Source organism: Penicillium antarcticum (assembly GCF_028974205.1).
Source record: "Penicillium antarcticum strain IBT 31339 chromosome Unknown utg000006l_segment0_segment0, whole genome shotgun sequence".
NCBI lineage: Eukaryota > Fungi > Ascomycota > Eurotiomycetes > Eurotiales > Aspergillaceae > Penicillium > Penicillium antarcticum.
Genome location: NW_026695304.1, coordinates 2218096 through 2243563, shown reverse-complemented (window position 1 = coordinate 2243563; position 25468 = coordinate 2218096). Strand labels below are relative to the sequence as shown.

The window sequence follows — 25468 nt, the reverse complement described above, 5'->3', positions numbered from 1 at the left end:
GGGCAAAGGGGAGTGACAAAAGAGACTCATTATTTTGGGGGGGATTATGCAATGCACGGAAAGAGGGTGGAAGTCCTTACTTTGGGGGTGAGTTTTTGGCAAACTCAACGCCCTTCTCAATGTTGCCCTTGAGACCGCTGATACAAGCCTCAAGAAGCTTCTTCTCGGTCTCGGTCACGCCCTCGAGGATGTTGATTGCCTTTTCGGCACCGTTAGGCTGTATCAATCATGTCAGCTAGCCATTCTTAATACACTTTCAATAATAAACACTTACACCGAGCTCCACGGGGGTGGAGAAGAACTCAACACCGGTGGCCTTGGCGATCTCATCACCGCCGGCAACACCGGGCAGGTAGATGAAAGTAGGCTCGACAATACCCTTCTCGCCCTTGGAGGCCTTGATGACGGCCTCGGCGAATCTAGTAAACGTCAGTCACGGCTAAACCTTCCAGGTAAGAATGAGTAGACATACCTGAAACCGGCGAATGCCATGGACAAGGTAGCGGAACCAGCACCGTCCTTGGCCTTGACAACCTCATCACCACCAAACTGGACACCTGTGAACTGTCAGTACGTCATCTCCATATTAAAGATCAATGTTACGCACGCTTGACAAGGTCATCGTAGCGGTCAGCGGGAATCTGGAAGCTAGGGGAGACCTTGCTGAACAGAGGGACGATGGTTTCGCCAGAGTGGCCACCAATGACTGGGATAGTGGCATCGGAGGCGTTCTTGACGCCGGAGAACTCCTGGGTGAAGGTCTCGGCACGAACAACATCCAGGGTAGTCACACCGAACAGGCGCTTAGGGTCGAAGACACCAGCATCCTTCAGAACCTCAGCGGCAATGGGAACAGTGGAGTTGACGGGGTTGGAGATGACGAGAGTGAAGGCCTTGGGGGCAAACTGGGCAATGCCCTCGACAAGGGTCTTGACGATGCCGGCATTGACTTTGAAAAGGTCGTCACGGGTCATACCAGGCTTGCCTACATGTCACCGATATTGTCAGCAAAGCACGATAAACATAGGGAGCTATGGTTCCGCATACGGGGAATACCGGCCGGGATGACGACAACGTCCGCACCGGTCAGGGCAAGCTTCAATCCATCGTCCTTAGGGAGGTAGCCGGTGATTTTCTAGATGATTGTCAGCGCGGCGCTCACCGGGGACGCTTTGGGGGACACGTACGGCAACCGAGGAGATGTGGGAGAGATCGGCAGCGACGCCGGGGGTGTTAACAACATCGTAAAGAGCAAGCTCGTCGACAAGAGGGCAAGCCTTCAGCAAGAGGGAGAGAGGCTATATCGTGATTAGCTGGGGCTTCTCAAGGTCCCGATTGAATAATCACCTGGCCAATGCCACCAGAAGCTCCGAGAACAACTAAATAATAGAGTCAGTGGTGAACTATTATGAAGGAATAAGAAAAGAGCTCACCAGCCTTAACCATGATGAATTGTGAAGAATTTAGAGATTGAGATGGGGAAGGGGGAAAGCTCAGGAGGGAACCGGCCGATTTATAAAGAGGGGCTGAGAGGGGCAACCCCGGACAATCGTCCACATGTCGAATGACGTGTAGCTTTATTGTCTTATATACCGAACTGCTGTGGTTAGTACATTTCTATCTGTTTTTAGTCCATAGTCTGTGTTTGAATAGGCAATTTTCAAGTCTATATATGTGTAGGTGTCTATTACATAGCCCTATCTACTCTCCCCCATTCCAACCTCCTCTCACCCTCCCGAACTACACAATATCTATCCTTTATCTACCTTTTCTCTCTTTCACTATTCGGCAATTCTCGCTTCTAAATCACCTTCCGACATGTGCCCGGATAATTCCATCGGGAAAAGGCGGGAAGCAATTTCCGTAACCTGAAGGCTCGGGCCGACTGTTCGGTTGTTGAGTGCATATGTTACTGTACTACGATATTCCTAGGCTGATTCCTTTTCCGATTGAAAACTGTTCTTTTTGGAATTTGTTTTCACTCTGAGGGTCTTCCGCCCCGGAGCATGATTGCTAGAATGCATGGGATCTATCCCAAGTCCAGCACGGCGATATACGCCTATCGGGTCTTCCATCCAATCCAAATCCTTCACATGCCACAATTTCTAGGTCATTTCAGGTAAATGCATTTACTCAGACTCCTCAGCCTTGCGGGCCTTGGCACCACGGGGCTTCTGGGCGGGAGTGTCCTTCTTGGGGAGCTGCGAGCGACGGATGGCGCTCACACGGGCAACAGCCTCCTCGCGGATGTCAGCACGGTAGCCGTGCTTGGCGGTCTTGTCGGCAACACCCTTGTAGATCCTGAGAGTCATAACGATCAGTACTGATCAACGGAGAGTTGGTTCATGTGTAAGGAGTTCAGGTTCGCTTACTTGCGGGTGGCAGTGCTAGGGCCATAGGTGACGGTGACAATGTTCTTAGCGGGCTGCTGGGGGTTAGTGGGCTTCTTGGTGGTCACGGCAACACCGTTCTCGGTACCCTGGACACCGATAGCCTGATGGAATAATTAGTGCCCTGAGTTCTTGACAAGAAAGAGAACAATGTACCTTGTTGTTGGCATAGCCGGCGTACTGCAATCCCATACCGTTGTTAGCTACCAATTCCCAAGAGCTATTCACCGGAGTCAACCACCCAAGACCCATACCTTGTAGGAGTGCTTGTTGAGCACGTTCAGGGGGTCACGGGAGAACTGGGTACCACCGCCGCTGTTGCGCTTAACCAGGTAGGAGTTCTGGTTGCCTGTTCCAAAGAGCGATCAGCGAAAGTTCGGGTCCAAAAAGCGAAGTGAAATTCCCAAGTAAAACTGCGAAAGGTTGAACGTACGGGTGATCTGCCAGACCAGATCGTTGGAGATGTTTGTGGCCATTGTGATGAGAGGGTGTTGGGTTGGGAGATTGAGAGATCGTAGTCGCTATCAATCCGTCTTCACGTCGACCAAATTGTGTGTGTCGAATGCCAAGACTTGAAATGGATGTCTCGCTAAGGCGGCCACTTTGGGAATAGATTGGTGCCTTGTTGCCTTGTGGTCTGATTCTTGGCATTTTCGCCTGAATCGTGAGGCATTGACTTTATCCGCTAAATCGGCTAGTTCGGATCTTACTCCATACGCTTCTTCCTAACATGTACGGAGTAAATTGAAAGGATATAAAACCTACTCATGTTACGTATTATACGGAGTACATATCTTCCACTTGATAACCTGACTTCATACATCAACTGTACTGTCAAGGGCGTTGTACCTTTTTTATTGTCAGCTTTCTCCGCTTTCCGCTTTCCGCTTGGATATCTCCAACCTTAAGGCTGCCGACGGATGCGCTGACGTTGCCATCCCCAGTAAACCTACTTTCTTTCTTTTTGTCGGTTTCCATGCCTTTTCTCCCAGTAACTGCTTCCCGTCAACAGGGACACTTCATCTTTTAGAGAGCTCGAGCGCCCCATCGCAATATTCACCCTTAGACCCTCGGCGTACTCATCATGACCTACCTTTTTTATTCCCTCGTTTTCACGGTCATCATATCTGGAACAGGTAAGCTGGTTCGTGTGATATGTTGAACAAAACCTAACGAAACATCAGCGCTGTACCTGACTCGTTCCCGATGGATCCCACTACTCCCAGTCCCTGACTACATCTACCACCGCCTTCCTTCTAGTTTCACGGCTGATCTGGAGGCTGGATTAAGCTCCTCACAATTTGATCTGGCTGCCAATGTTGCCGGTGGCGACTCAAGGGGTGGCTTGGATCAGAAAGCAAAGAGGGAGGTGCGAAAGATCATGAAGAATCAGAAGGTTAACTTCGACGAAGCGCGTCGAATCTACACGGAGCAACGGTTCGCAAAGAATAATATTGGACCTGACGGCCGTCCAAGGGACCCCAAATTTGTTTCGTTTTCGTGATCTCTCCACGTCTATATCCCCAGTCTTTCTTTGACCATAATTGGATTTCTTTTTCTTTTTCTTTTCCTGTCACAGGCAGTGCTGTCTTGTTCCTAGCAGGGTTCTTCATACTCTACTCCAACTCGTTTTGCTGTCTAAACAATGTACCATTTGGAGATATATTCTGTCGCGTTTGAAACTTGGCAATTTCTTTGTTTGCCTTCAGGCTCATAGAGTTGTCATTCAATATGGATAGCAATTATCAGGGGCTGAAAACATTATCGGTCTGGCTGGTATTTCTGCATCAAACAAACCACCTATTATTACATGACCGTGCACTGCCAATAGTGAGCTGGCTCCGTGGCACTATTGGGCGACCGCTGTCAACGTGCCCGAGGTGGCCATGAGGAGAATATCAAACATGAATCAGTGCTTTTGGTCCTGGAATCATCAAATCATATCAAAGAAACCTGTGTCAGGGTTTTATCAGAGCTTTGGGAGGCTCACCGATCACCGGCTACCACCATATCCGGGCTGTTGGAAGCCTGGTGGTAACGGAGGCGCCCCAGCCGGAGGTCCAAATCCAGGTGGTCCGAATCCAGGTGGCGCAGTTTGTGGATTGAAAGGCGGCTGACTAGCACCATTAAATCCAGATGGTAAGAAAGTCTGAGGACCACCGTATCCGGCTTGAGATCGCGGGGGCCGCGCGGGGAGTCCAGGTGGCGGCGTGTTGAGCGACGGGGCGGGAGGAGGAACAGGTCGATGTTGTGGAGGAGGAACACTCTGGTAACCCATAGCTGGCAAAGGACGACCCATGCCGAGGTCGGGTACTTGCGATGGTGCGGTACTCAAGGGTCGTGAAATATCACCGTTCGACATGACAGGTGTTGCTGAAACGGGCCCAGGCGCACCAAACTGAGGCGGAAGCTGCTGTGTAGGAGGCTGGACATTGTGTTTACGTGCCTGGGCCGCCAGCGTTCGCTCTGCTTCATCACCATGTCTCTCGCCTTTGCCGTCCTTCTTGTATGCATATTGCACCGACACCTGCTTGTTCATCAGGTATTGGCCATTCATGTTGGCAATGGCTGCATCAGACGATTCAAAGTCGGCGAATGAGACAAATCCATAACCCTTGGAGAGGTTGTTGTCGTCGCGAGCAATCTGCAATAAGCTATTAGCGTTGGTCATGTTATATCATTAGAAAATTATCTCACCTTTGGCAAATTGATTAGGTTGCCAAAACGGCTGAATGTATCAAAAAGCACCTGCTCGGTGACCATGGGATCGAGGTTGCCAACAAAAAGCTCAGCGCCGATTTCTACAGTTTTTTGTTTGTCGGCCGATGCCTTATTCACGCGAATAGGTTTTCCGTATACACGAATTCCATTCATGATTCTTGATGCATATTCGGCATCTTCCTCGCTGATAAATTCAACGAATCCATACCCCTGGTGTAACTGCGTAACCCGGTCTTTTGGCAGGTGGACGTTCACGATGCGCCCGGCCTGCAGCATCAATTCCCATACGAGACTGTCTGAGGCCCGTTCATCGAGGTTTCCGATATAAACAGTGGCCTCTTTGTCTTGCTCCCTGTGTCTAGTTAGCATCATGACCCCTGCTGACGAGTAAGGAGAGAACGGTTCATACCAATGCCGTGCGCCGGACATGGCAGCGGATCTTAGCTACAGCACAGACAACCTAGTGACACAATAGAAGGACAGTAGAGTGGACTCTGCAGCTTGTATTGTAGGCAGGATTGGCACTTGGGAGATTGTAAAGGTGCAGAGTACAAGTGTTGAAGTGAAGGAGAAAGAAGCTCTGGGGCGATCACTGACTTCGGCCCCGACTTTCCGAAAACTTTTGATTCACCCGCACCACCATCCCCTTCACCAACATACCACCATCTCCATCCAGTGTCGACCAGTGTTGCGCCTCTGGTCTTTTATCTCTCGAGTCGCCAACTACCTCTCTTAATCGCAATCACAATCACAATCACAATGGTTCAATTCTCCGAAGAGACCAAGGTTGGTCGCGAACCTGACCCTTTCACTGGAACAACTAACCCATATTTTTCTCTTGCAGGAGCGTGTCTCAAAGGTCATCGATGTTTCTCGCGTTGCAATTCACTAGTAAGCTCCTCAGGAGTTCTCAAATCATTCCTTGAGCTGACCGATACCTTCCAGCGGTTACTTGCCTCTAATTGTCTATCTGGGTACGTACACACAAGACTTCCCAAGGTTGGTATGTGATGGAGGCTAATTTAATGACAGGCTACACCTATAGCGACCCCAAGCCCACCTTGTTCAGGTATCTCAACTCCAGCCTGCATTTCAACCCGTACTAACTGATCAGACTGTTCTCGCCGCTTGCCTAAATTAGATGGATAGAGGAGACGGCCAGGTCACTCTTTGGAGGAACGTTGGGCTTCAATGAAGGCCACTTGTATTTTTTAATTGGGTCGGAAGATCTATGATCAATCGATTCATACCATAAGACGCTTTCTCGTAGTCTCTGAATTCCCGAGGTCACGGGTTTCTCTCTCCGACCACTTCCACGTCCACTTCCACTTCCACTTCACCCCCATAACTCTTCCTTTTCTTAGGTTCATGACTAGCCATGGCTTCTCGTCATCCGCTGTGGAGACTTTAGCTGGATTCACTGCCGGAATTGTGTCGACGCTTTCGTTGCACCCCCTCGACCTGGTCAAGACAAGATTGCAAGGCAAGCTCTTTTCTACTTTGGACCCTATGATGAGACTAATTTGGACCTCTTCAGTTGATCGTTCTTCATCGTCCCGGCTGGGCAACTCTCTGCGAATCATCCGTGAAATCTCCCATCATGAAGGTGGTTTTGCCGCTTTTTATCGGGGATTGGCCCCGAATCTGGTTGGAAACTCTACAAGCTGGGCTCTGTACTTCTTGTGCTACAGCAGCTTGAAAGACGCTCTTCGAACATATCGTCAAAGAAGCAATCATATGCTCGCATCATCTGATTATTTTCTTGCGTCTGGAAGTGCAGGTGTGTCTGACATGTTCTGGTCAATATCTAGCTCTTATACACTAACCTGTGTCCGCACAAAGGCGCCATTACAGCTATTCTGACCAATCCAATCTGGGTGATCAAAACTCGCATGTTGTCAACCGGCTCTCATGTGCCTGGAGCGTACTCGTCCCTCACGTCAGGTATAAAACAAATCTACCGTACCGAGGGCATTCCTGGCTTCTACCGTGGCCTTGTTCCAGCACTGTTTGGTGTCAGTCATGGTGCCCTTCAGTTCATGGCTTATGAGCAGTTAAAACTTATCCGGTCCGGGATGAACACCGACCGCTCTTCCGACAGCAACCGAGGTGCCGAGCGGGCATTGAGCAATGTTGACTTTTTCGCGATTTCCAGTTTGTCAAAGGTCTTCGCGGGCAGTGTTACCTATCCATATCAGGTAATAAGGTCCCGCTTGCAGACTTACGAGGCGCATCGGATTTACCGTGGGGCGATTGATGTTATTTCCCAGATATGGACTCGTGAAGGTGCTGCAGGATTTTATAAGGGTCTTGGTCCCAACCTGTTTCGCGTGCTTCCAAGCACATGGGTGACTTTTTTGGTGTACGAGAACACGAAGGTCTACCTTTCCAACCTATCTTACGATAGGCCATAGCTACATATACTGCAAGTGCATGCTAGCCCCAGCATATGATTTGAGAAAGCCTCTCGTGGTATACATGGTGTTCTGTGTTGACTGCATGACGGGGTTTTTTTTATTTTTTTTTTATAAGAATCTAAACCGACTTTCTGACTGGTTCAAGACCACGTCTTTCGCAGCATTAGCCGCAAGTCACCAGGCCCCTGCAGTGATTACATGGCCTGGATATTTTATATTGAACTATAATTATGCGTATATAATATAATATAATAAGGGTTCCTACTTTGATCTGAAAGAAGTGCGCTATATAGCTATAGCATACTAGTCAGGCTACGTTGGGTTCGTCGAACTTCTATTAATTGGGTAATAATACCTCTTTGCTTGGGATAATAATTCATATCATGTATGTCAACACTTCCACGGCGTTTCAGAAAGACAGGCATGCCACATGAAGTACGCACTAAGGCCGCTCTCTCACGCGTAGAATACTCCACGTATAGCCACGCTGCCAGCGCTGGCATTTCTCATATTATATCCTAAGGTTTAACAATGTATTATAGAAAGGAATATACGCTTCATGATTTATTAAGGGGATCACACAGGGGTTGTCTACATATGCTAAGTCTCTGGAGGTATATCAATCAATCAATCGAAATTTCATCAGCCTTTTGCAGCCTAAATAGTATCGTAACGGCTATGCAGGCATTTTTTTTTCTAGTTGGAGCAAGCAAGAACTGGTGTTCCATATGCCTGATCATACAGAACTTGAGCTAGTTCTCGAAACGAAAGAGAGTACCAGCCCTACATATAAGGCTAAACCATTGAAAACGTAGTAAGCCCCAAAGCTAGTATGAATGAGAAGCTTAATGCCTATTGGGCATACGGCGCAGAATAAATGCGTGGATACACCTCCTCTGTCCTCTTTCTTATCTTAGTCCCTTTATAGGAACCCCGTAGGACTCCTATAGGTGTTTAGAAAATTCTGGTTATGATTAAGAGTTTATTAGGAGTAAATCAGAAAATCCCTAGTAAAATATGTAACTCACTTCTATGTATACATTAATTCTACTAACGTTATACTACGAAATCTTATTTTTTTAAAGCCTAATTTCTTTGCATAGTCACTTCTCTGTTTAATTGTTCTACTTCTTTAAAACTGTTTAGGTCAATAGAGTGTATTCATTGTACTTAGAATATTATATTTGAAAGTTATAATATTGTTATTCTAAATTCTAGGGGATTCTAGCTAGCGAATAACTAGGCTAAATGGAAATTATTATCTAATGTACTAATAAGATCCTTATATAGGGCAAATACTTATTTTATAATAGATCTAATACTCTTAAGTCCGAGGCTATACCCCTATCACGTCTTCTATAGTAATAAGATGTAAACTTTACCAAGTAAGTCGTTCCCTTTCAAGTCTGTTTATACAATCTAATACATACTAATTAATATATACTAAGTAAGTTAGTTTTCTAATACTAGCCCTTTCTCTTAGGTCCTAAGTGATACGCCTAATCTTATCGTAGTCTTCTTAACGTATTTCACATGCGAGACAGCCACTAACCCTCGGTCGATTGGATTTAGATGCTTTTATCATACCACAACGATATTAAAATGAGTAATAAACCTATTTAAACATATCTAGATATATTATATTTCTATGCTATTAAGTCCTATATAAGCTGTATATTGGTAGGGTCCTCGTTCGAGGCTATAAAGGCCCTCGTTCATACCCTGAGGAAATCAAGTCCTAAAATCCACTCAAAAACTTGGGCTATACGGGCTACTTAGGACTTAATTATCTCTGGTTAGACCTTGACATTTCCCATGGGACTTAGTCCCATAGGAATTCCTACAGAGGTCTAGTCCCGTGGACCCACTCCCATGGGACTGAAAAAAATTTCCCATCTATACATTATTTTCATAATAATAATGGATAAATTGCTGAGTTGTCATAATAAAATACGGTAATTTAAAGGTGTTTTAGCGAGTATTAAGACGAACAAATATTTATTACATTTGATATATTTCGACTATAGTTTTGTGATTTTTTAGTATATCTTTAATTTAGAAAAAGCTACTATAAATAAAATACCGTTCGGAACCGCCAAGAAATGCATTATTTATATAAGTCACGAGATAGCTAATGTTTGCATTGTTTACAGTCCCATGGGAAATGTCAAGGTCTAGTAACACCTACCCTTTGCTTTTATAGCCTTAATAACTATCACCTATGCTCGATTGCAACTATAATCTCCGTCCGTATAACGTTTTCGTAACAATTTTAGCGGTGATAGTTATACTAAGGACGAATCTAATTTCATCGAAGTTGTAGATATCGTTATCCACAATACCGTACTTCTCGATCGTCTTTCTTGAGCAATTAAACTATTTTGATATAAGATCATAATCCTTATATTCAGCTCTCCGATAATCGTACGCACGTGAGAATCGAGTTATAAGCTTATTATACCGTTTAACAAAATTGTAGACACAATATACGCCGACCGTAAGAGGGGGGTCAATATCGCGAGCTTCTAGTAGCAAATTAGCTACCTCTCGTATAATATTTAGCCGAGGCGCTATTCCGCGCTTATCCTAAGGGAGTATCTAATTTTTGAGAGTAATCACTTCCAAATCAGTCAATTTTCGGCTATTTAGGTGGGTTTTAGCGCGACATTTCACCGCGGATAGGCGGCAGCGGAGCGTTCGATCAGGTATGTCGTAATCGCGCGCCAATTGACATAGAGAGCATTTCTTTTCTATTTTTTAAAAAAAAAACCAAATAGCTAGCAGGATTCTACCCTCTTGCTCTGTACGTTTTTGAGAATTTTAAGTACGAATTGGAGGCATGATGGGTGGATAAAAATAGGGAGTTGAAATGAAACGCGAGAATTACGCGTGGGTGCGGCGCTCAATTGAATGCGGCGCTCGCTTGTACGTTACGTTATATCGTTACGTTATATAAAACCTATAATTCTTTTTATGTGCGAAAGATTAGATAGAATAAAGAGTTTTTCGACCTACTGAAGTCTTAATTATTCAGAGTAATCCTAGGTCTCAAATTAGTCGAAAGGTTATCGAACTAAGATTCGATAAAGATTTTGCTGTGACATATCACGCACAGAGGAAGCACCTACCCTAAAATATTGATATATTTGATTGCTCTATCCTACTAGCGATTTCTAGGTCATAAAAGTGCTCGCTAACTATAGAACTTCCTTCTTATAATCACCTTTGCGATCGTAATTAAGCCTATTACGAAACTGGTTTTTATCAGAGTTCTAGATATTATTAGGGTCGATACTATATTAAGGAATAGTCTTTTATATAAGAGAGAACATTTTATATGTTTAATATTATATCGTTTTAAGAACCTAGATGATAGAATTAAATATCTTTTTACGAAGTTTGTAATCTAATTTTCCCCGACCGAAAAAAGGGGTGTAGATCTACGCGCTACGAGTAATAGACTTGCTATTTCTTGTATAGTAGAAGGCCGAGGGGCTACTCCGCGAGAGTCTACAAAAAGAATCTATGTTTTAAGCGATTCTTCAATTTCTATTCTTAGCTATTTAGGCGGGGTTTCCGCGCGAAATTGAAAGCCGCGTGGTCAATATCAAAGTGTTGTACGCGGTATAATAAATAACGCGTTACTTCGCGGATTAAAGTAATCTCTTGCTTCTTGATAATCTAGATATCTAGATAGCTAATAAGACACGACCTTCTTGCGCAATCAACTTGCGAGAGGATTGGGTACGAATTAGTGGCATAATGGGTGGTTGAAGAAGAGAGGTTTAATTATTTGACGCGTTTTGGGTGGGGTGGCCGGCTCGCATGTGAAATACGTTATATAAAAAAATTAAAACCTTCGATAACTAACTATACCTAAATCATTACCCCTAATTCTACTCCTACTACTCTCTAACGTAGTAGGCCTCCGAATTAGAAAACTTAGCTAACCCGAAACGAAAAAAATAAAGATAAATTTATCTACTAGTAATAAAGTAGGCTGCTTAGTCAAAATAGTCCTAAATATTTATATGTTTTATACCTTAATTTATCTAGCTACGTTTAACCCTACTAGTAAATAGATTTATCTTTATATCTTTGTTTTGGGTTACCTAAATTTTCGAATTCCATGAAATACTATATATAACTAGGCCTATATTAATGTATTTCTAAAAATCGTTAGAAGTAATGGTATAAACTATTTACTCCTTACTAATTGTGAACTACAATTAATACCTATCTTAACTAAATAAGTTTAATATACCCCGACTTTAAGGAACGTCTTGGGTAAGAACCGATAGAAATATACATGCTATATTAAGTATAAAATCCTCGCTTCCATTCTAGTATCCTACGTATTAGGACTGTGAGGATTTAATTATAAAGCCTAGCTTTGACCTTTATAAGTAGTATTACTTACACCCAAGACTATACGACGTCAGCTTTAGACAATAGTAAAAAAAAGAAAAGAAAATATTGTTTTGACGCTAATTCGGCTGTCCAAGGGTGTTAAAACAATTGCTGCGTCGCTTTTGTATGTATATCCAAATGAGACGGAGGACAGAGAGGTGGATAGTGTATCCCACATTTAGTTTGTACCTACTGCCTTCGGCACTAAGACTCTGATTTGTCGTAGCTTTTACCTACGGATTAACTAGATTCAGAAGAAGAGCGATAGATCGATTACCTTCTCTAGATTACCTAGCTATTCTATAAGTAGATAACTAGACTATCGTAGCTTAAGAATTTCAAGCGCTTTATATAGGAAAAGAAAAGTTATTCATCTACTAAGATAAGATAGAACAAGTTTATTGCTATAATATAAGCGGAAATCCTTATCTAAAAAGACTAGACTAATAATAACAAGCTATCTGTAGCGTTATAAGTAAAAAGAATCTTTATAGCGTCATTTAACAAAATATTAAAAACAGTCTCTCTTATAAATTCGCTATTGTATTCGTAGTTAACTAACGAGTTATTGAAATACTCTATCTTATAAAGATTAACTTCTACGAATAGAGTCCCAGAGAGCTATTATTTTGAAACAGCTTGGTTATTATCTAAGTAATAGTATTAAACCTTAAGCTTAATATAATTAATATTCTATATAAGGCGTTAGAAAGATATTGATCCCGATTAGTATCATCGCGCTTATTATAGTGAATTTCCTGTAATAGATACTAGTGCAGAGCGCTATTTAACTCCGCTTGTGATATTTACTATTGTCGATATAGCTCGTTTTAAGCCTCACCATATAATAATACTTCGCTATATCTTAAGCCTCGAGACCAAGTAAGACCAAATTCTTTTAGGTAATATAGTTTGTACGCGCGAAAAAGAGTAGGGGCCTTAAGAGAAATAGAGGTAGAGTTTATATAGGAAAACCTTAGTACAATTTTTAACATAAGGAAGAGCTAAATGGTGAGATATATCCCTGACTAGTAATTCAAATTATAAGCTAAGTTCAAATTATAAGCTAAGTCGGCCTTAGAAAGAGATAGAGTGCTATATCTATTTATAGATATTAAGGATAATAAAGACAACTGACTGTTGCTAATACCTATAGGGAGTAAAGTAATTCACTAGTGAGTTAGCCACCCCACCCAAAAACGCGTTAGTTAATTGGGCCTCTCTTCTTAAACCACCCACTATGCCACTAATTCGCAATTGAATTGCGCAAGAAGGTAGGGTCTTATTAGTAGACATCGCCAAAGCCCACGCCAACCCGAGCCCAACCCAACCCAACCCGCAGATGGGTTAGGCCTTGGGCCTAGTCTTTGAGCCGACAATGGGCTGTGGGCTTTGCTTATAGGCCCACGGGCCCACTGCGGGCCCCTAATAGGCCCCAAACAATGCAAATAGAGCAGAGTCTCGTGACTGTATAAAATATGCAGCTTTCGCCTGTATTTTTGGGTATTTCTCTTACTTGACTCTCAACTCCTTTGACGAAAGTGTAATAGCATGCATCCAGGTCAATACACATCTACCAACTAGGCCAAAAATACCACTATGTCAGCCGTCAGGCTGACATGCCTGGGACCGATACATATACTGACTAAGTACGCAAAATTGTCACGCGCACGTAATGCCAACGCTACGCCGTGACAGAAAGCCTTAGTTGAAAGATATCTATTAGTAGCTTACTAGTTCTAAAGAGACTAGTTTAATTAGTGCAAAATTGTTTGCTTATACGTTTAAGCATTCTTAGAGCTATAGCACTGAAATTCTGACGGCCGTTAGAAAGCAGGGTTAGGGACTACGAGCTATCGCACTGGCTTTTTTTGACGGCCGTTAGAAAATATGCTTGATTTTGCTATAATATAAACCTCTAATAATATAACTATTGATTATCCTCCTATCGAGGACGCTTCCGCGATCGAACTAATTGACTTATTTAAGTGCTTCCCTCCTAAGGGACTAGTAGAGAGGAACTATATCTTTCGAAGAATCACTAGTGTCTCCCTCTCTCTCTTCTTCCTAGGCGCCCTCCTTATTATCACTAATTAGGTCAAGTCCAAACTAGTCTAGAATCTCTTCCTTTTCCTCTTTTACTGCTTCAATATTATCTTAAGAGAATAAGTTAGCTAGAAATAAGGCCTACTATTCCTCTATATCAAACTTTGATCTATAGAGGAATATTATTCGCTCTTAGATAGTTGCTATATATAATCTACCTCGGCGATAGTGATACATATCTCTGCTATTATTAAATAGCCGTTTAGCCCTAGCACTAGTTATAGGGACTAAAAATATATCCCTCGTAAGGGTATAATTGCTAGGTATCTTTGCTAGTAAGCTTTCTAGAAATTTAGAGGTAAGGAGTCTATAGGTTATATAGGTAATATTATATACCTTAGATAGTATATGAGCAATATCTTGGTTATATTCGTATACGCCAACTAGGATTGCTGCTCTATCTCCAATATTTTTTATTAATTTATTCTGTAGGTAAGCCTTATTATACCTAAGAACCTTATTTAGACTTAGCTAAATTATATAAGCAAGGTATAGAGCCTAGATGAGGATAGTGTCCTCTAATTTTGCTTATTATAGTATATTAACTAATATTTAGTTATTTAATATATTATTAGTTATAATAGCGAAGACCCGATCTTTAATCTTATATTTAAGAATATCGAGGAGTATAGAACTTAAGTTAGCCCTAGAGTGTGATCTATAAAGCGTTTCAAAACCGAGAAGAACCTTACGGTATTACTAGTCCTTATCGATAAAATAGCTAGTTTTAACTATAGATACCTATATAAAAAGCGACGTCTAGCAATCGAGCGTAATTAAGATCTTTGTTAGACCTTGACATTTCCCATGGGACTAGCCAAAATCTGGTCCCATGTCCATGGGAAATTTTAGAAATCTAGTCCATCTCCCATGGGACTACCTATTTAGGTTAGGTTATTACCTAAAGAGGCAAATGATCGTAGTCTTGGCAATGAGCTCTGGAATTTAGTCCCATGGAAGTGGATCCCACGTGACCCCCATGGGACTAAAATTTCCCATGTGTCAAGGTCTAATCTTTGTATCGTCCGGAAGTGTTCTTAGGATATCTTCCTATTATTATTAAATAGAGGATTATAGGCGGCGTCGTATAATCTTTGCTAATAGGATCTTAGGGACTTTTGGCGCGGACTAGGCTATCTAGATTAAACGATAAAACGTAGGATACTTAATTAGCCGAAAAGGGAGACGCGCGACCGTGAGAAGTGTAAGAAGAAGTTCTTGTTCCTATTTCTCTTGACTAAACTCGTTGGTGATCAGTATATTCTTGCTATAAAAGCTAGTAATTAGATATAGTTAATTTAAGATCTTAAGATAAGGAATATACCTTTGGCTATAGAAATCGTGTAATATTCGACCACTTACCCTAGAAAGCTCTAATATAGCCTACGCTTATAAGTTAATAGTTAAGGTTCCTTAACGCTATTTCTTCCTATCCTTTGTTATATAGGCGAGGTTTATACTCGAGAATTTGTCCATAACGCTTATATAGAACCCTTGAAGCATTATCTAAGCTAAAGGCGACCTAGTGAAAAGTATCCTATATACTAGACTAATATTTCGCGTCTTATAATATAGAGGGTGTATAGTTAGTCGGAGGATATCTATATCGAAGGAAGGTGATATTTCCTAACTCTTAGATAAATTAGACGTAAATAGATAATAGCGAGTGTAATTTTCAAAGTCGCTATCGTATAATAATAAGCATAAGGGATATTGCTAGTTTTAAGATATAATAAGATCAAAACTTTGGTAGCTAATTATAAATATAAGGAGGGAAGGGTCTAACTTGCACAAATTATAAGGATTTTATATAGACGTGACTAGCAAACGAAGGATCTCTAGGGGAGTTAGTATATCACGACGAAATAATTATACTAAGCCGCTAATTAGATAAGAGTGGCTTTATTATAGGTCAACCTATTTGAAACCGCGAGAAACTATTGATAAACCGCAATAAACCGTATAACACTATTGATCTTTTTTCTGCTAAAGAACTATGTCGTAAATTCGCAATATATTAGGGTCTTAATAGGGTAGACTAACTTTATAATAATATCGTCAATTATTGCCTTATAGCACCCTTTTACTAAATCTTGCAGAGAGTATATAGGTATATAGTGAGTGTAGAGAGATATAAGTCTAATATATATTAAATATATATTCTCGCAATAAAACATTGAAGAAAACGTAATACCTAATATTTTCAACTATATATCGTTTAATATTCCTGTTTAATATATTTAGAGACGAAAGAATAAATTATTACCTCTACCAATTGATTTATATACAAGTAAATTACGATCGATTTCATGGCATAAGTGCAAGAGAAAAAGGATCAAGTATGATCATAACCAATACAAAATCAAATGACAGTAATATATCTCATGTACGAGCCGCTATCTCCACAGCACATAGTAAATACAATATCTTACAATTTATTTCGAAGAACTTGATATATACTATGTTGAGACTAATGGCGCATCCAGGCTAAATTCCTCACACATCAGACATGAATTTAGTGATCAGCATTAGACCTACTAAGTAGAGTATAGATCAGGAGAAGAGTTCTCATTTATATAAGGCCTTTCACTCATTGAGAGAAAAACTAGGCTTAAAAAACCTCGTCGGCCTTGACATACATGTTTTCCAATTCAGTAGACATCCAATTTCAACATACTACTAGTAATTCTTATCAACACATCTCTACCAAAAGTGAAAAATAAATAGCTTTTTGTAGTTGGGATCTCCATTTATAATCTATCGTATTTACTATGTGTTTTAAAGATGGCGACTCGCTTGTAGTGGCAGTTCGTATGTGAGACACGTTACTTAAAAATAAGCTAGAACTAATTTTAAATAATTATTAAATAACACATTTTGTAATCAATCTAGTTACTTGAACTAAAATAATTTTACTCTAGACCTTTATATTCGTATACTTTTCTAGAATAAGTTAATAAATATGAAAACAAGTAAATACTATATACTATAGTTGTGAAGTATAAAACCCGAAAAATGATTAAATTTCAAATAAATAAAAAATTTTATTTATCTAATTCAAAATCATGCAAATTAGGTTCAAAGTCTATATTTGTATTTCTATATCACCCTTTATACGTAACTTAAGAATTTCAAAAGAATTTTAAAGCTTTAGCTATTATATTCCATATAAAACAGGATTAATAATAATGGGTCATAATTGAGACCAGATGAGAAATAATGCTATTATTATATATCTATCTCTCTCTATTAGACTAATTAATTACTACTAGCTTACATATCTATCTATATAGCTCTTTCGATTAATAGATAATCTTAGTTATAGTCTCGTTCTAGTGATATTCTAGAGCTCAAGGATAGTAGCTAACGTAACCGGTAAGCGAATGATTCACCCAACCGTTATATCTACTACTATTATGCATTTCTTTCAACCACAACGCGAATTCAATACAACTGAAGCTATTTAGACCTCTCTAGGCACCTATTTCTCTTATGTCTAGGCATTTTACAACGACTATATCGCTGTGGGCGCCCCTTATTGATCGAAATAGGCGTCGGCTTGATTAGATCTAAACCGTGACATTTCCCATGGGACTAGATTTTCGCTAGTCCCATGGGAAATGTCAAGGACGATTAGATCTCGCTTCTTCGACCTAAATTGACAGACCTATCTCGAGAAGGACTTCCCTTTTTAAGAAAACAATCTTATATTAGGATAAACATTTCTTTTACTACGCTTTACCTACTTATTATATTTCGTATTTATCCAATTGATAAGATATCCACCTAATAAAAGATAAGTCGTTCTTTTTGAGTTTTTAGTTTCTTCTACTATCTTAATTTTCTAGTAAAAGATATACTTAGTATAAATCCGTCGGAATAAGTAAAGATCTTCCTTAAGACAAGAAAGATATTTAATTTCGCTTTATCTTTTTAAAAGAATATCAACCCTTACCCTTATGATAGTATACTCTTTATAATAATATAATAAATATAAGAGCGGATAAATATTATATAATTTTATACTATATTAGTCCTAATATAATAGTAATATATACCAACTCTTGACAGAGGAAAGGAGGCAGCAGTAGTACGAAGTTATTATTGGCGAAGACGGACGGAGAGAGGAAGAAGTCATGCTCTCCAAGCTAGCTATCTAACTACTCTCAGGTCTATCCTGAATCACGTAATAATTGGGCCATGTGATATTGACACTATCTATAGAAGGAAATATAAAGGAGAGATTAAATTAAAGATCGATGATTCCTCTTTTATTACTAGTATTTAATGATATAAAGTCTAGCTTTAAGGCCTCTATAACATTTCCTAAGATAGATATTCGAAATATATTACTAAAGAATAGTAGACTATATCTGATTTAGCGCGTATTACACTAAGCTACTTCGTGAATAAGATAAACGAAGCAGAGTCCGAAAAATATCACTGTAAAGAAGGCACTTCTAGACGCCGTAGTACGCCTTACTTAGATACTCGACCTTCGGAGACCTACGAAATTACCTATTCGACTAACTGTATAAATTAATTGGGCCGAAAGAGCTATTTTGTTATGATAGTATTGTTTTCAAACCTCTAATTACCCGTTATATAGCTAAAATCTTGCCCCAAACCAGCTTACTAGTTTGGTTTTAATATACTAAACAAGGAGAGTCCGATAACAAAGCTAGAGAGTACGAGGTTATAGAGTCCCGAAGACGCTAGGTACTTAGTAATGCTTACTACGAATATCGAGGGAGGAGAGCACCTCGCTACACAATTCGAATATATGCTATTAAACTAGGCTAAGACCTAGCTTGGCCTAATAGATAATAATTACTAATTAAAGCTAAATTAAGGGTATCGGAGAGCGGAGAACTGACCTTAATCTTACTATAATAGAGACTAGCTAGTATCTAGCTTAGACGGCATATATATAGATAATAATCCTTGAGTCGAGAAAGTAGAGATAAGGATAGGGGAGGTAGACGGTGTATCTACGTATTTATGTGTACTTAGCGCCTTATAGAGCCAGGATCTTATTTATATTGGTTTTTTTTGTAGGTTACCGCATCGGCTTCTGTAAATAAACTATTGATCACTATATCGAGAACTGGCTAAGCTTTTTGTACTATAGCATGATTAGGCGTATACGACATGAATTCTTTTACTAAAAAGAACTACCTATATAGCTATTCGATACCATATAGGCTCTAGGACATTAGTAGAATTATGATCAATTGATAGATTACATGAAACTATATACTTAGAAATCGTAGCGATACTATTTCAAGAAATAAACACTTCGAAAAGCCCTCACTAGGGTTTTACGAATTTGGACTATCACTCTTAAAACTTTTCTACTCTACGCCATAATACTATAAAGATATTAAATACTTTAAACCATTGATGATTTTAAGCATCTATATATATTCGAGTCCATTTTTTGGAAGAAAATTACAAAATATTTCCCGTTAAAGATAAGAAAAAGCTTATATACTCTAATTAAAGCTCGATATAAATCTTAAAAATAAAGTTGTTGGTATTGGCTTAGTTACTTAGCAAAAAAATACAAAGTAATAGATTTTCTTATGACCTACCATTAGAACTTAGTATGAACGACCGAGATATATTTGTTCTGTTAGAAGATGAAACTGAAACCTGACCAAAAGAGTATCATTTAATACTAGATATATAAGAGCATTTTTTTATTACTGTAATAGCTATCTTAGCAAAAGAATATAGATTTAACATTGAAACAAAAGTTAAAATTTTAGCTTAGAGGCTAGGAAACTGTTAGGACCTAGAGGGCCTAATAGGCTGCATAGCTATACGGATTAGGTCAGTTAGCTATAAGCGGAGTGCGTACTTAACGTAATTCACATGCGAGTGGGCCACACAAGCGAGTGGGCCACCTACTGCGGAACGCGTCAATTCAAATGCAATTATCTCAACCAAAACGCTATTAAATTCAATAAGCTAAACTTGAGGTCTATTAGGATATGCAGTCATTTTATGGCCTTGAATACCACATATACTACACTTGTTCGGGGCCCTCGTACGCGGCTGTAAAGGTGCGGAAGCCGGCCCTGCCTGGCGGGGTATTGGCGCTTCAATTACTGGTTCTTCCGCCTAAATAAGCTTAAGAGCCTCTGAAACTGATAGGCCTTGCTCTCGAGATATCTATCTAGTAGACCGAGTCCTTTTTCGCTTCTTCTTCTCGTTTTTAGCGCGTAAATCGCTTACTTCTTTCTCAAGAATAGCTAGCGATTGCATTGTGATTTGATAGGCTTTTAAAACCTGATCTATCGCGGAATTATGTGGGCTTGGTAGACTTTTTGAGCGCTGTTTTAGCAAAGCTTTAATTGAGGAAGCTTGCTTTTGTAATTGTACGTAGTTCGAGGGCGTTTTCAGCGACTAATCGCTTCCCCGGCTCGAAGGGGGTGTTGGGGTTCGAAGGAGAATATCGAGCTTCGAGATTACTCGATTAGGGTTATAAGGTACTAAACCAGCGGCGGCGAAGCTATTCTTAATAGTCTCCGGTTTAAATGCCTCAATTCGCGCGGACGGGTAGGCTTCGAGGAATTCTAGTTTATCGATAGAGTTAATTCTAGCCCGTATTTTTGACTCGATAAGCCGGCTATACGAGCGCTTTAATACCGCAAAATAGCCGATATTAAGAGGCTATAAAAGGTGAGACGAGTGCGGAGGTATACAAATTGCGATAATATTGTTCTTTTTGCAAATTTTATCGAACTCCGCGGTAAGATAACTTCCGTGGCTATCGAGTACCAAAAGTCTAATACTTCCCTTTCGTACGCGAAGAAGTAGACGGAATAAAGAGCTTTTTAAGCCACTTAAGTCCAATTTTATCGGAAGTCTATCTATTCGGACTAACCTCGAAGCGCCAATCGCCTAGAAGGCTATCGACCCAAGATTCGATATAGTTTTTGCCTTTAAAAATCACGCACGGAGGAAGCGCCTACCCCGAGGCGTTTATACACTCAATTGCGGTAACCCACTCGCGATTTCCGGGTTATAAGAGTACTCGCCGACCGTAGAATTCCCTTCGCGTAATCACCTTCGCGGTCGCAATTAAGCCTATTGCGAAACCGGTCTCGTCGAAGTTATAGATATCGTCGGAGTTAATACCGTATTGAATAATAGTCTTTTGAATGAGAGAAAACCATTTAGAAATGATTTTTGGATCTTCGCACCTCGCGCGCTCGTAGTTATAGCGTCTCGAAAATTGGGTAGCAAGGTTTGGGTGTCTTTTCACGAAGTTTGTAACCCAATTTTGGCCGACCGAAGGAGGAGGGGTAGATCCACGCGCCGCGAGTAGTAAATCCGCTATTTCTCGTATAGTAGAAGGCCGAGGGGCTACTCCACGAGAGTCCATAGAGAGAATCCATTTCTGAAGAGATTCCTCTTCAAGTTCGGTCAATTTAAGGTTTACTGCGCGTGAGTTAGGACGAAAGATATCACCGGTAAGGCGGCGCTGTAAGGTTGAACGGGGCACTTGAAAGTGGCGTGCTGCTTCGCGTATAGAGGTAAGTTCTTCATTCTTAATAGCCTAGATAGCTAATAAGAGCCTACCCTCCTGCTCTACTAAATTTCGAGAGGATTGAGTACGGATTGGTGGCATAGTAGGTGATTAAAGAAGGAAGGTCTAATTAATTGACGCGTTCCGCGGTAGGTGGCCCACTCGCTTGTGTGGCCCACTCGCATGTGAATTACGTTAACATGGTATAAGATATAATTACTTAATATCACTTATAATGGTCTTTTTAGTTCGCGTTTCGATTGCTGAGCTCTTATGGTGGTCTTAATAGAAAAGAAGCTAATTTAGAACAGAGTTGGAAATTTTAAATTTATTATTTTAAATTAGGATACCTATATAGGTTTGTATACTAATTTAGGTTCGAAATATAATCTAAACAATCAAGTAAACTTAGAGTAAGTTTGACTATATATACCGCACTATCCTTTGAGATAGTAATTTACGCACGTGTATATAAGAAGTAGATTGATTCTATAGTTCTATTTTCTACTTGGCTTCTATACAACAGCTTAGGATATATAAGAACACTTGTTTCTATTTATAGTTTAGTTAATCGTGTTTAATCCTAGATTATTACCTACAACGTATCCTACAAGCGAGTGAAATATATTCCCGTCTAAAACTGTTTTCTCACTCTATTTTTTCGGGTTCCCCTTCTAAAGTACATATATCACTTGCTCTCTATATAGTAGCACTATTTTATAACCTATATACTATGAATCAAACTTACGGACAGCTTAATAATAGCACTTCAAAATTTCGCTTAATATTTTGTATAATAACTCCTAGCCTTCCGTACTACGTCTAAACGACTACCTATACTCAATCTTAGGGTATCTATCTTTGACTAATTCAATACGTTCTAAGCTTCTACTAGGGCTCTTTTCTTGAAAAAAAGAAAAGAAAACTAATTAGTCCCCTTTCTTCCGATGCCAAGAAGCTCTAGAAAGGGCTCAAAAGGTTTTAGTCTTAACTAGTACTTTACCGGTTCAATTATATTTCAATTAGGTAAGTGCGCGGGCGAATCCTCGACGTATACTCCCCGCGTTTTAAACCACTATTCCGCTAAATCTGCTACGTGAATCTTCGCGCTATCTTGCTCAAATACTATCCTAGGGGTGTAGATTGGTATTAGACCTTTTTGGAGTGTTTCAATATACGATTTTGTAGTATTTCCCCTCCCTAAAAGTGAGTCTTCGCCCTATTATATAATTATTAACTCTATCCGACCACTAAGCTATATTCTAGCCTAAACTATTTGTGAAATATCCTTTACGTAATCGTTTGTGTTTATAAGGTCTTTTCGAAGGCCTTTCAGAGTCTTACAGAAGTATATTGTGGTCTAATATTCGAGGTTTGTTGCACCGACCACGTATCCGAGAAGATCTACGATTTGAAAGCTTTCACGCCGCTATTTTCCCGCAGGTTTTAGCTTTATTTTAGCAATGGAAGGATTAATATGGATTTTGCGTTTTGATCGACATTTTTCGAGTCCAAATAGCTTCGCAATCTTTCGTATAGTAGATCGAGTAGGATAACCGGGTGTTAGCGCGCCTATAAATCTAAGTAATTAGTAGATCGATCATCTAACTTAGTAGGACGGCCGATTCGGGGTAGAGACTCAAACCTATAATACTCTTAGTAGCGCTTGAGCATATCGTAGATAGTCTTGCGTGTACAGCCGAAATCGGCACCAAGCTTAGACTGCGAATTACCTGCCTGTTTAGCGTACAATATATGAACTTTGCTCAGTACTTAGCTCAGCCAATTTCCTACGTTTCGAGTTAATTTTCTTTGGAATTTAAGCAGTAGGTGAGGTGTAGGAAGAAGAATAAAATGTCGAGATTCCGTTGTTAGTAGACTTCCGCAAAACCCAACTTGGATCCAAAAGTCCGACCCAGAACCCAACCCGGACTCAGTACTGGGGCCCTAGCAAAACCCAACTTGGACCCAACTCGACCCAATTTCGGCATAAAACTTAGTATAAAATGCTTATAAATTATACATTGGGATTGGCTAATACACCTATTATCTCACTTTTCTATGTAAATTATAATATAAGACATTAGGCAGACATATATATCTCGGAGGGTAGATAGGTGTCACCACTTTTTTACTATAATACGTATTTTATTTAAAAATTAAAATATAGCTTATATAGATATATTAGCTTATGGGCTATAAGGGCATAATATTTCTACAATATAATTGAAACTAGATACTAGAGTTACCTTCTATAAAAGGGTGAAAACGGCCTTTAAACACGTGTACTTTTGCATAATTCATGTTTGCACTGTCTGTAACCCAAGTTGGGGCCCCAGAACCAGTGCCGGGTTGATGGATTCGACCCAGAACCCAGCCTGGGTTAAGAGGTTCTGCAGAAGTCTAGTTGTTAGGGAGATGAAGTGGGTATTCTTTTCGTCTATATCTATGATATCAAATATATCCTAAATTGTCCTTGACCCTTTATATTGTATGCTATTTTTAGGTTGCTATAGCTATTTAAAAATAGGCTCAACATAGCTTAAACTTAAGGGATTCCCATGGTGGAACCAATCTTTTTTTTAGTCTCATGGGAAATGTCAAGGTACATACATTTACCGGCACTAAGGACGCTTTAGCCCCGATACTCGATTTTTTTACCCTCCGTTACATCCTCGTATATAATAGAGTGCCTAGCAATAAAGCTACGGATAGTTGGACCTTGACATTTCCCATGGGGCTAGCCAAAATCTAATCCTATGTCCATGGGACTAAAAAGAAAAGTTGGTCCCGCCATAGGATTTCCCATGGGTGGACGGTTCATCCACGTATCCATTTTTATTCATTGCTTACTAGCATTGAACTTCTCATTTGTAATGGGATTTGATCTTGGGCTTACGAGTCTTGAGTTACATATAGGGCTGGTACTCTTTCGTTTCGAGAATCAGCCCAATTTTGTGTACTAGAGCATGATCATGCGTAGGGGGCACAAGTTCTTGCTTTAACTAGAAAGAAGGGCCTACATAGCTATCCGATACTACATAGGCTCCAACAGGTTAGTAGAACTTTGCTTGGTTGATTAATTGATTGAGTATCCTTTGATTAAACGTTGGTAGGCGCTATAAAATCTAGTAGGCTTCTCCTAGCTTTTAATAGCAGATACTTATTTAGGGACTATTCTGATATATTTTATTGATGGAACTACAAAATTCAGTCTTATTTTTACAGAATATATATTCTAATAACTTAGTGACGATTTCAGCCTCCCGAAGTCTTTTAAGCGATTCTAGATAAATTCCCTATGTATGATTTCCTATTGTATAGAAGTACGAAGATATTATTAAGATATGCAATATGAAAGTTACGTAACATAATAAGTATCTATACTTAACTTTTACGCGGTTAGTTCCCATATAGTCTACCCCCTAACAAGGATTATCATACTTAGAGGCCTTTTAAAAGGGCGGATACAGCTAAAATTTAGAATATTAAAGAACCAATCCTAGTCCTCATAACTCTTTCTGAGGTAAAGGATAAATCGGAATATAAGGAGCTATCCATCTTTTTTTATATAAATAGTAAAATCTACTAATTTAATCCAAGATAAAGTTGACATTATTTCGGGGGCGAATATGTCTAAAACTTTGTTATCATTGTTTCTAAGAAAACATTATTTTGTAGCTAATTATCCGAAGGAATTTTACTATCCATAAAGTCTATAGCCTTATTTTAATATTTCTTTCAAAACTAGTATCTAGTCATTAAAGAATTTAGCTTATTAAGGGTATTGAACCACCTATATTAATTTGAAAGGGCCTGATATATATTATAAACCTTGGGATTATTATTAACAGATCGGATTCCAGAGATTCCTGGATATTTATTAA

General features: G+C 40.0%; 5 protein-coding genes across 5 annotated transcripts; 2 read left to right on the top strand and 3 right to left on the bottom strand.

The window, feature by feature from the left end:
• Window positions 1-76: 76 nt before the first annotated feature.
• N7508_006909 (malate dehydrogenase) lies at window positions 77-1446 on the bottom strand (the record flags this gene model as incomplete). The annotated part of the gene is made up of 8 exons (XM_058464975.1): window positions 77-217; window positions 275-419; window positions 473-557; window positions 608-985; window positions 1048-1135; window positions 1188-1298; window positions 1348-1379; window positions 1434-1446. The coding sequence occupies 8 exons, from the start codon at window positions 1444-1446 to the stop codon at window positions 77-79; spliced, it is 993 nt and encodes a 330-aa protein (XP_058318828.1).
• Window positions 1447-2104: 658 nt separating this feature from the next.
• N7508_006908 (uncharacterized protein) lies at window positions 2105-2866 on the bottom strand (the record flags this gene model as incomplete). Its single annotated transcript, XM_058464974.1, has 5 exons — window positions 2105-2301; window positions 2373-2494; window positions 2547-2570; window positions 2645-2739; window positions 2824-2866. 5 exons carry the CDS (start codon window positions 2864-2866, stop codon window positions 2130-2132), a joined length of 456 nt encoding a protein of 151 aa, XP_058318827.1. The 3' UTR covers window positions 2105-2129.
• A 608-nt stretch (window positions 2867-3474) lies between these two features.
• On the top strand, window positions 3475-3894 carry N7508_006907 (DUF2015 domain-containing protein; the record flags this gene model as incomplete). The annotated part of the gene is made up of 2 exons (XM_058464973.1): window positions 3475-3526; window positions 3575-3894. 2 exons carry the CDS (start codon window positions 3475-3477, stop codon window positions 3892-3894), a joined length of 372 nt encoding a protein of 123 aa, XP_058318826.1.
• Window positions 3895-4383: 489 nt separating this feature from the next.
• Window positions 4384-5540, bottom strand: N7508_006906 (U2 snRNP complex subunit HSH49; the record flags this gene model as incomplete). The annotated part of the gene is made up of 3 exons (XM_058464972.1): window positions 4384-5034; window positions 5088-5463; window positions 5521-5540. 3 exons carry the CDS (start codon window positions 5538-5540, stop codon window positions 4384-4386), a joined length of 1047 nt encoding a protein of 348 aa, XP_058318825.1.
• Window positions 5541-5870: 330 nt separating this feature from the next.
• On the top strand, window positions 5871-7525 carry N7508_006905 (uncharacterized protein; the record flags this gene model as incomplete). Its single annotated transcript, XM_058464971.1, has 6 exons — window positions 5871-5897; window positions 5956-6002; window positions 6057-6085; window positions 6144-6180; window positions 6476-6891; window positions 6954-7525. 6 exons carry the CDS (start codon window positions 5871-5873, stop codon window positions 7523-7525), a joined length of 1128 nt encoding a protein of 375 aa, XP_058318824.1.
• Window positions 7526-25468: the final 17943 nt, after the last annotated feature.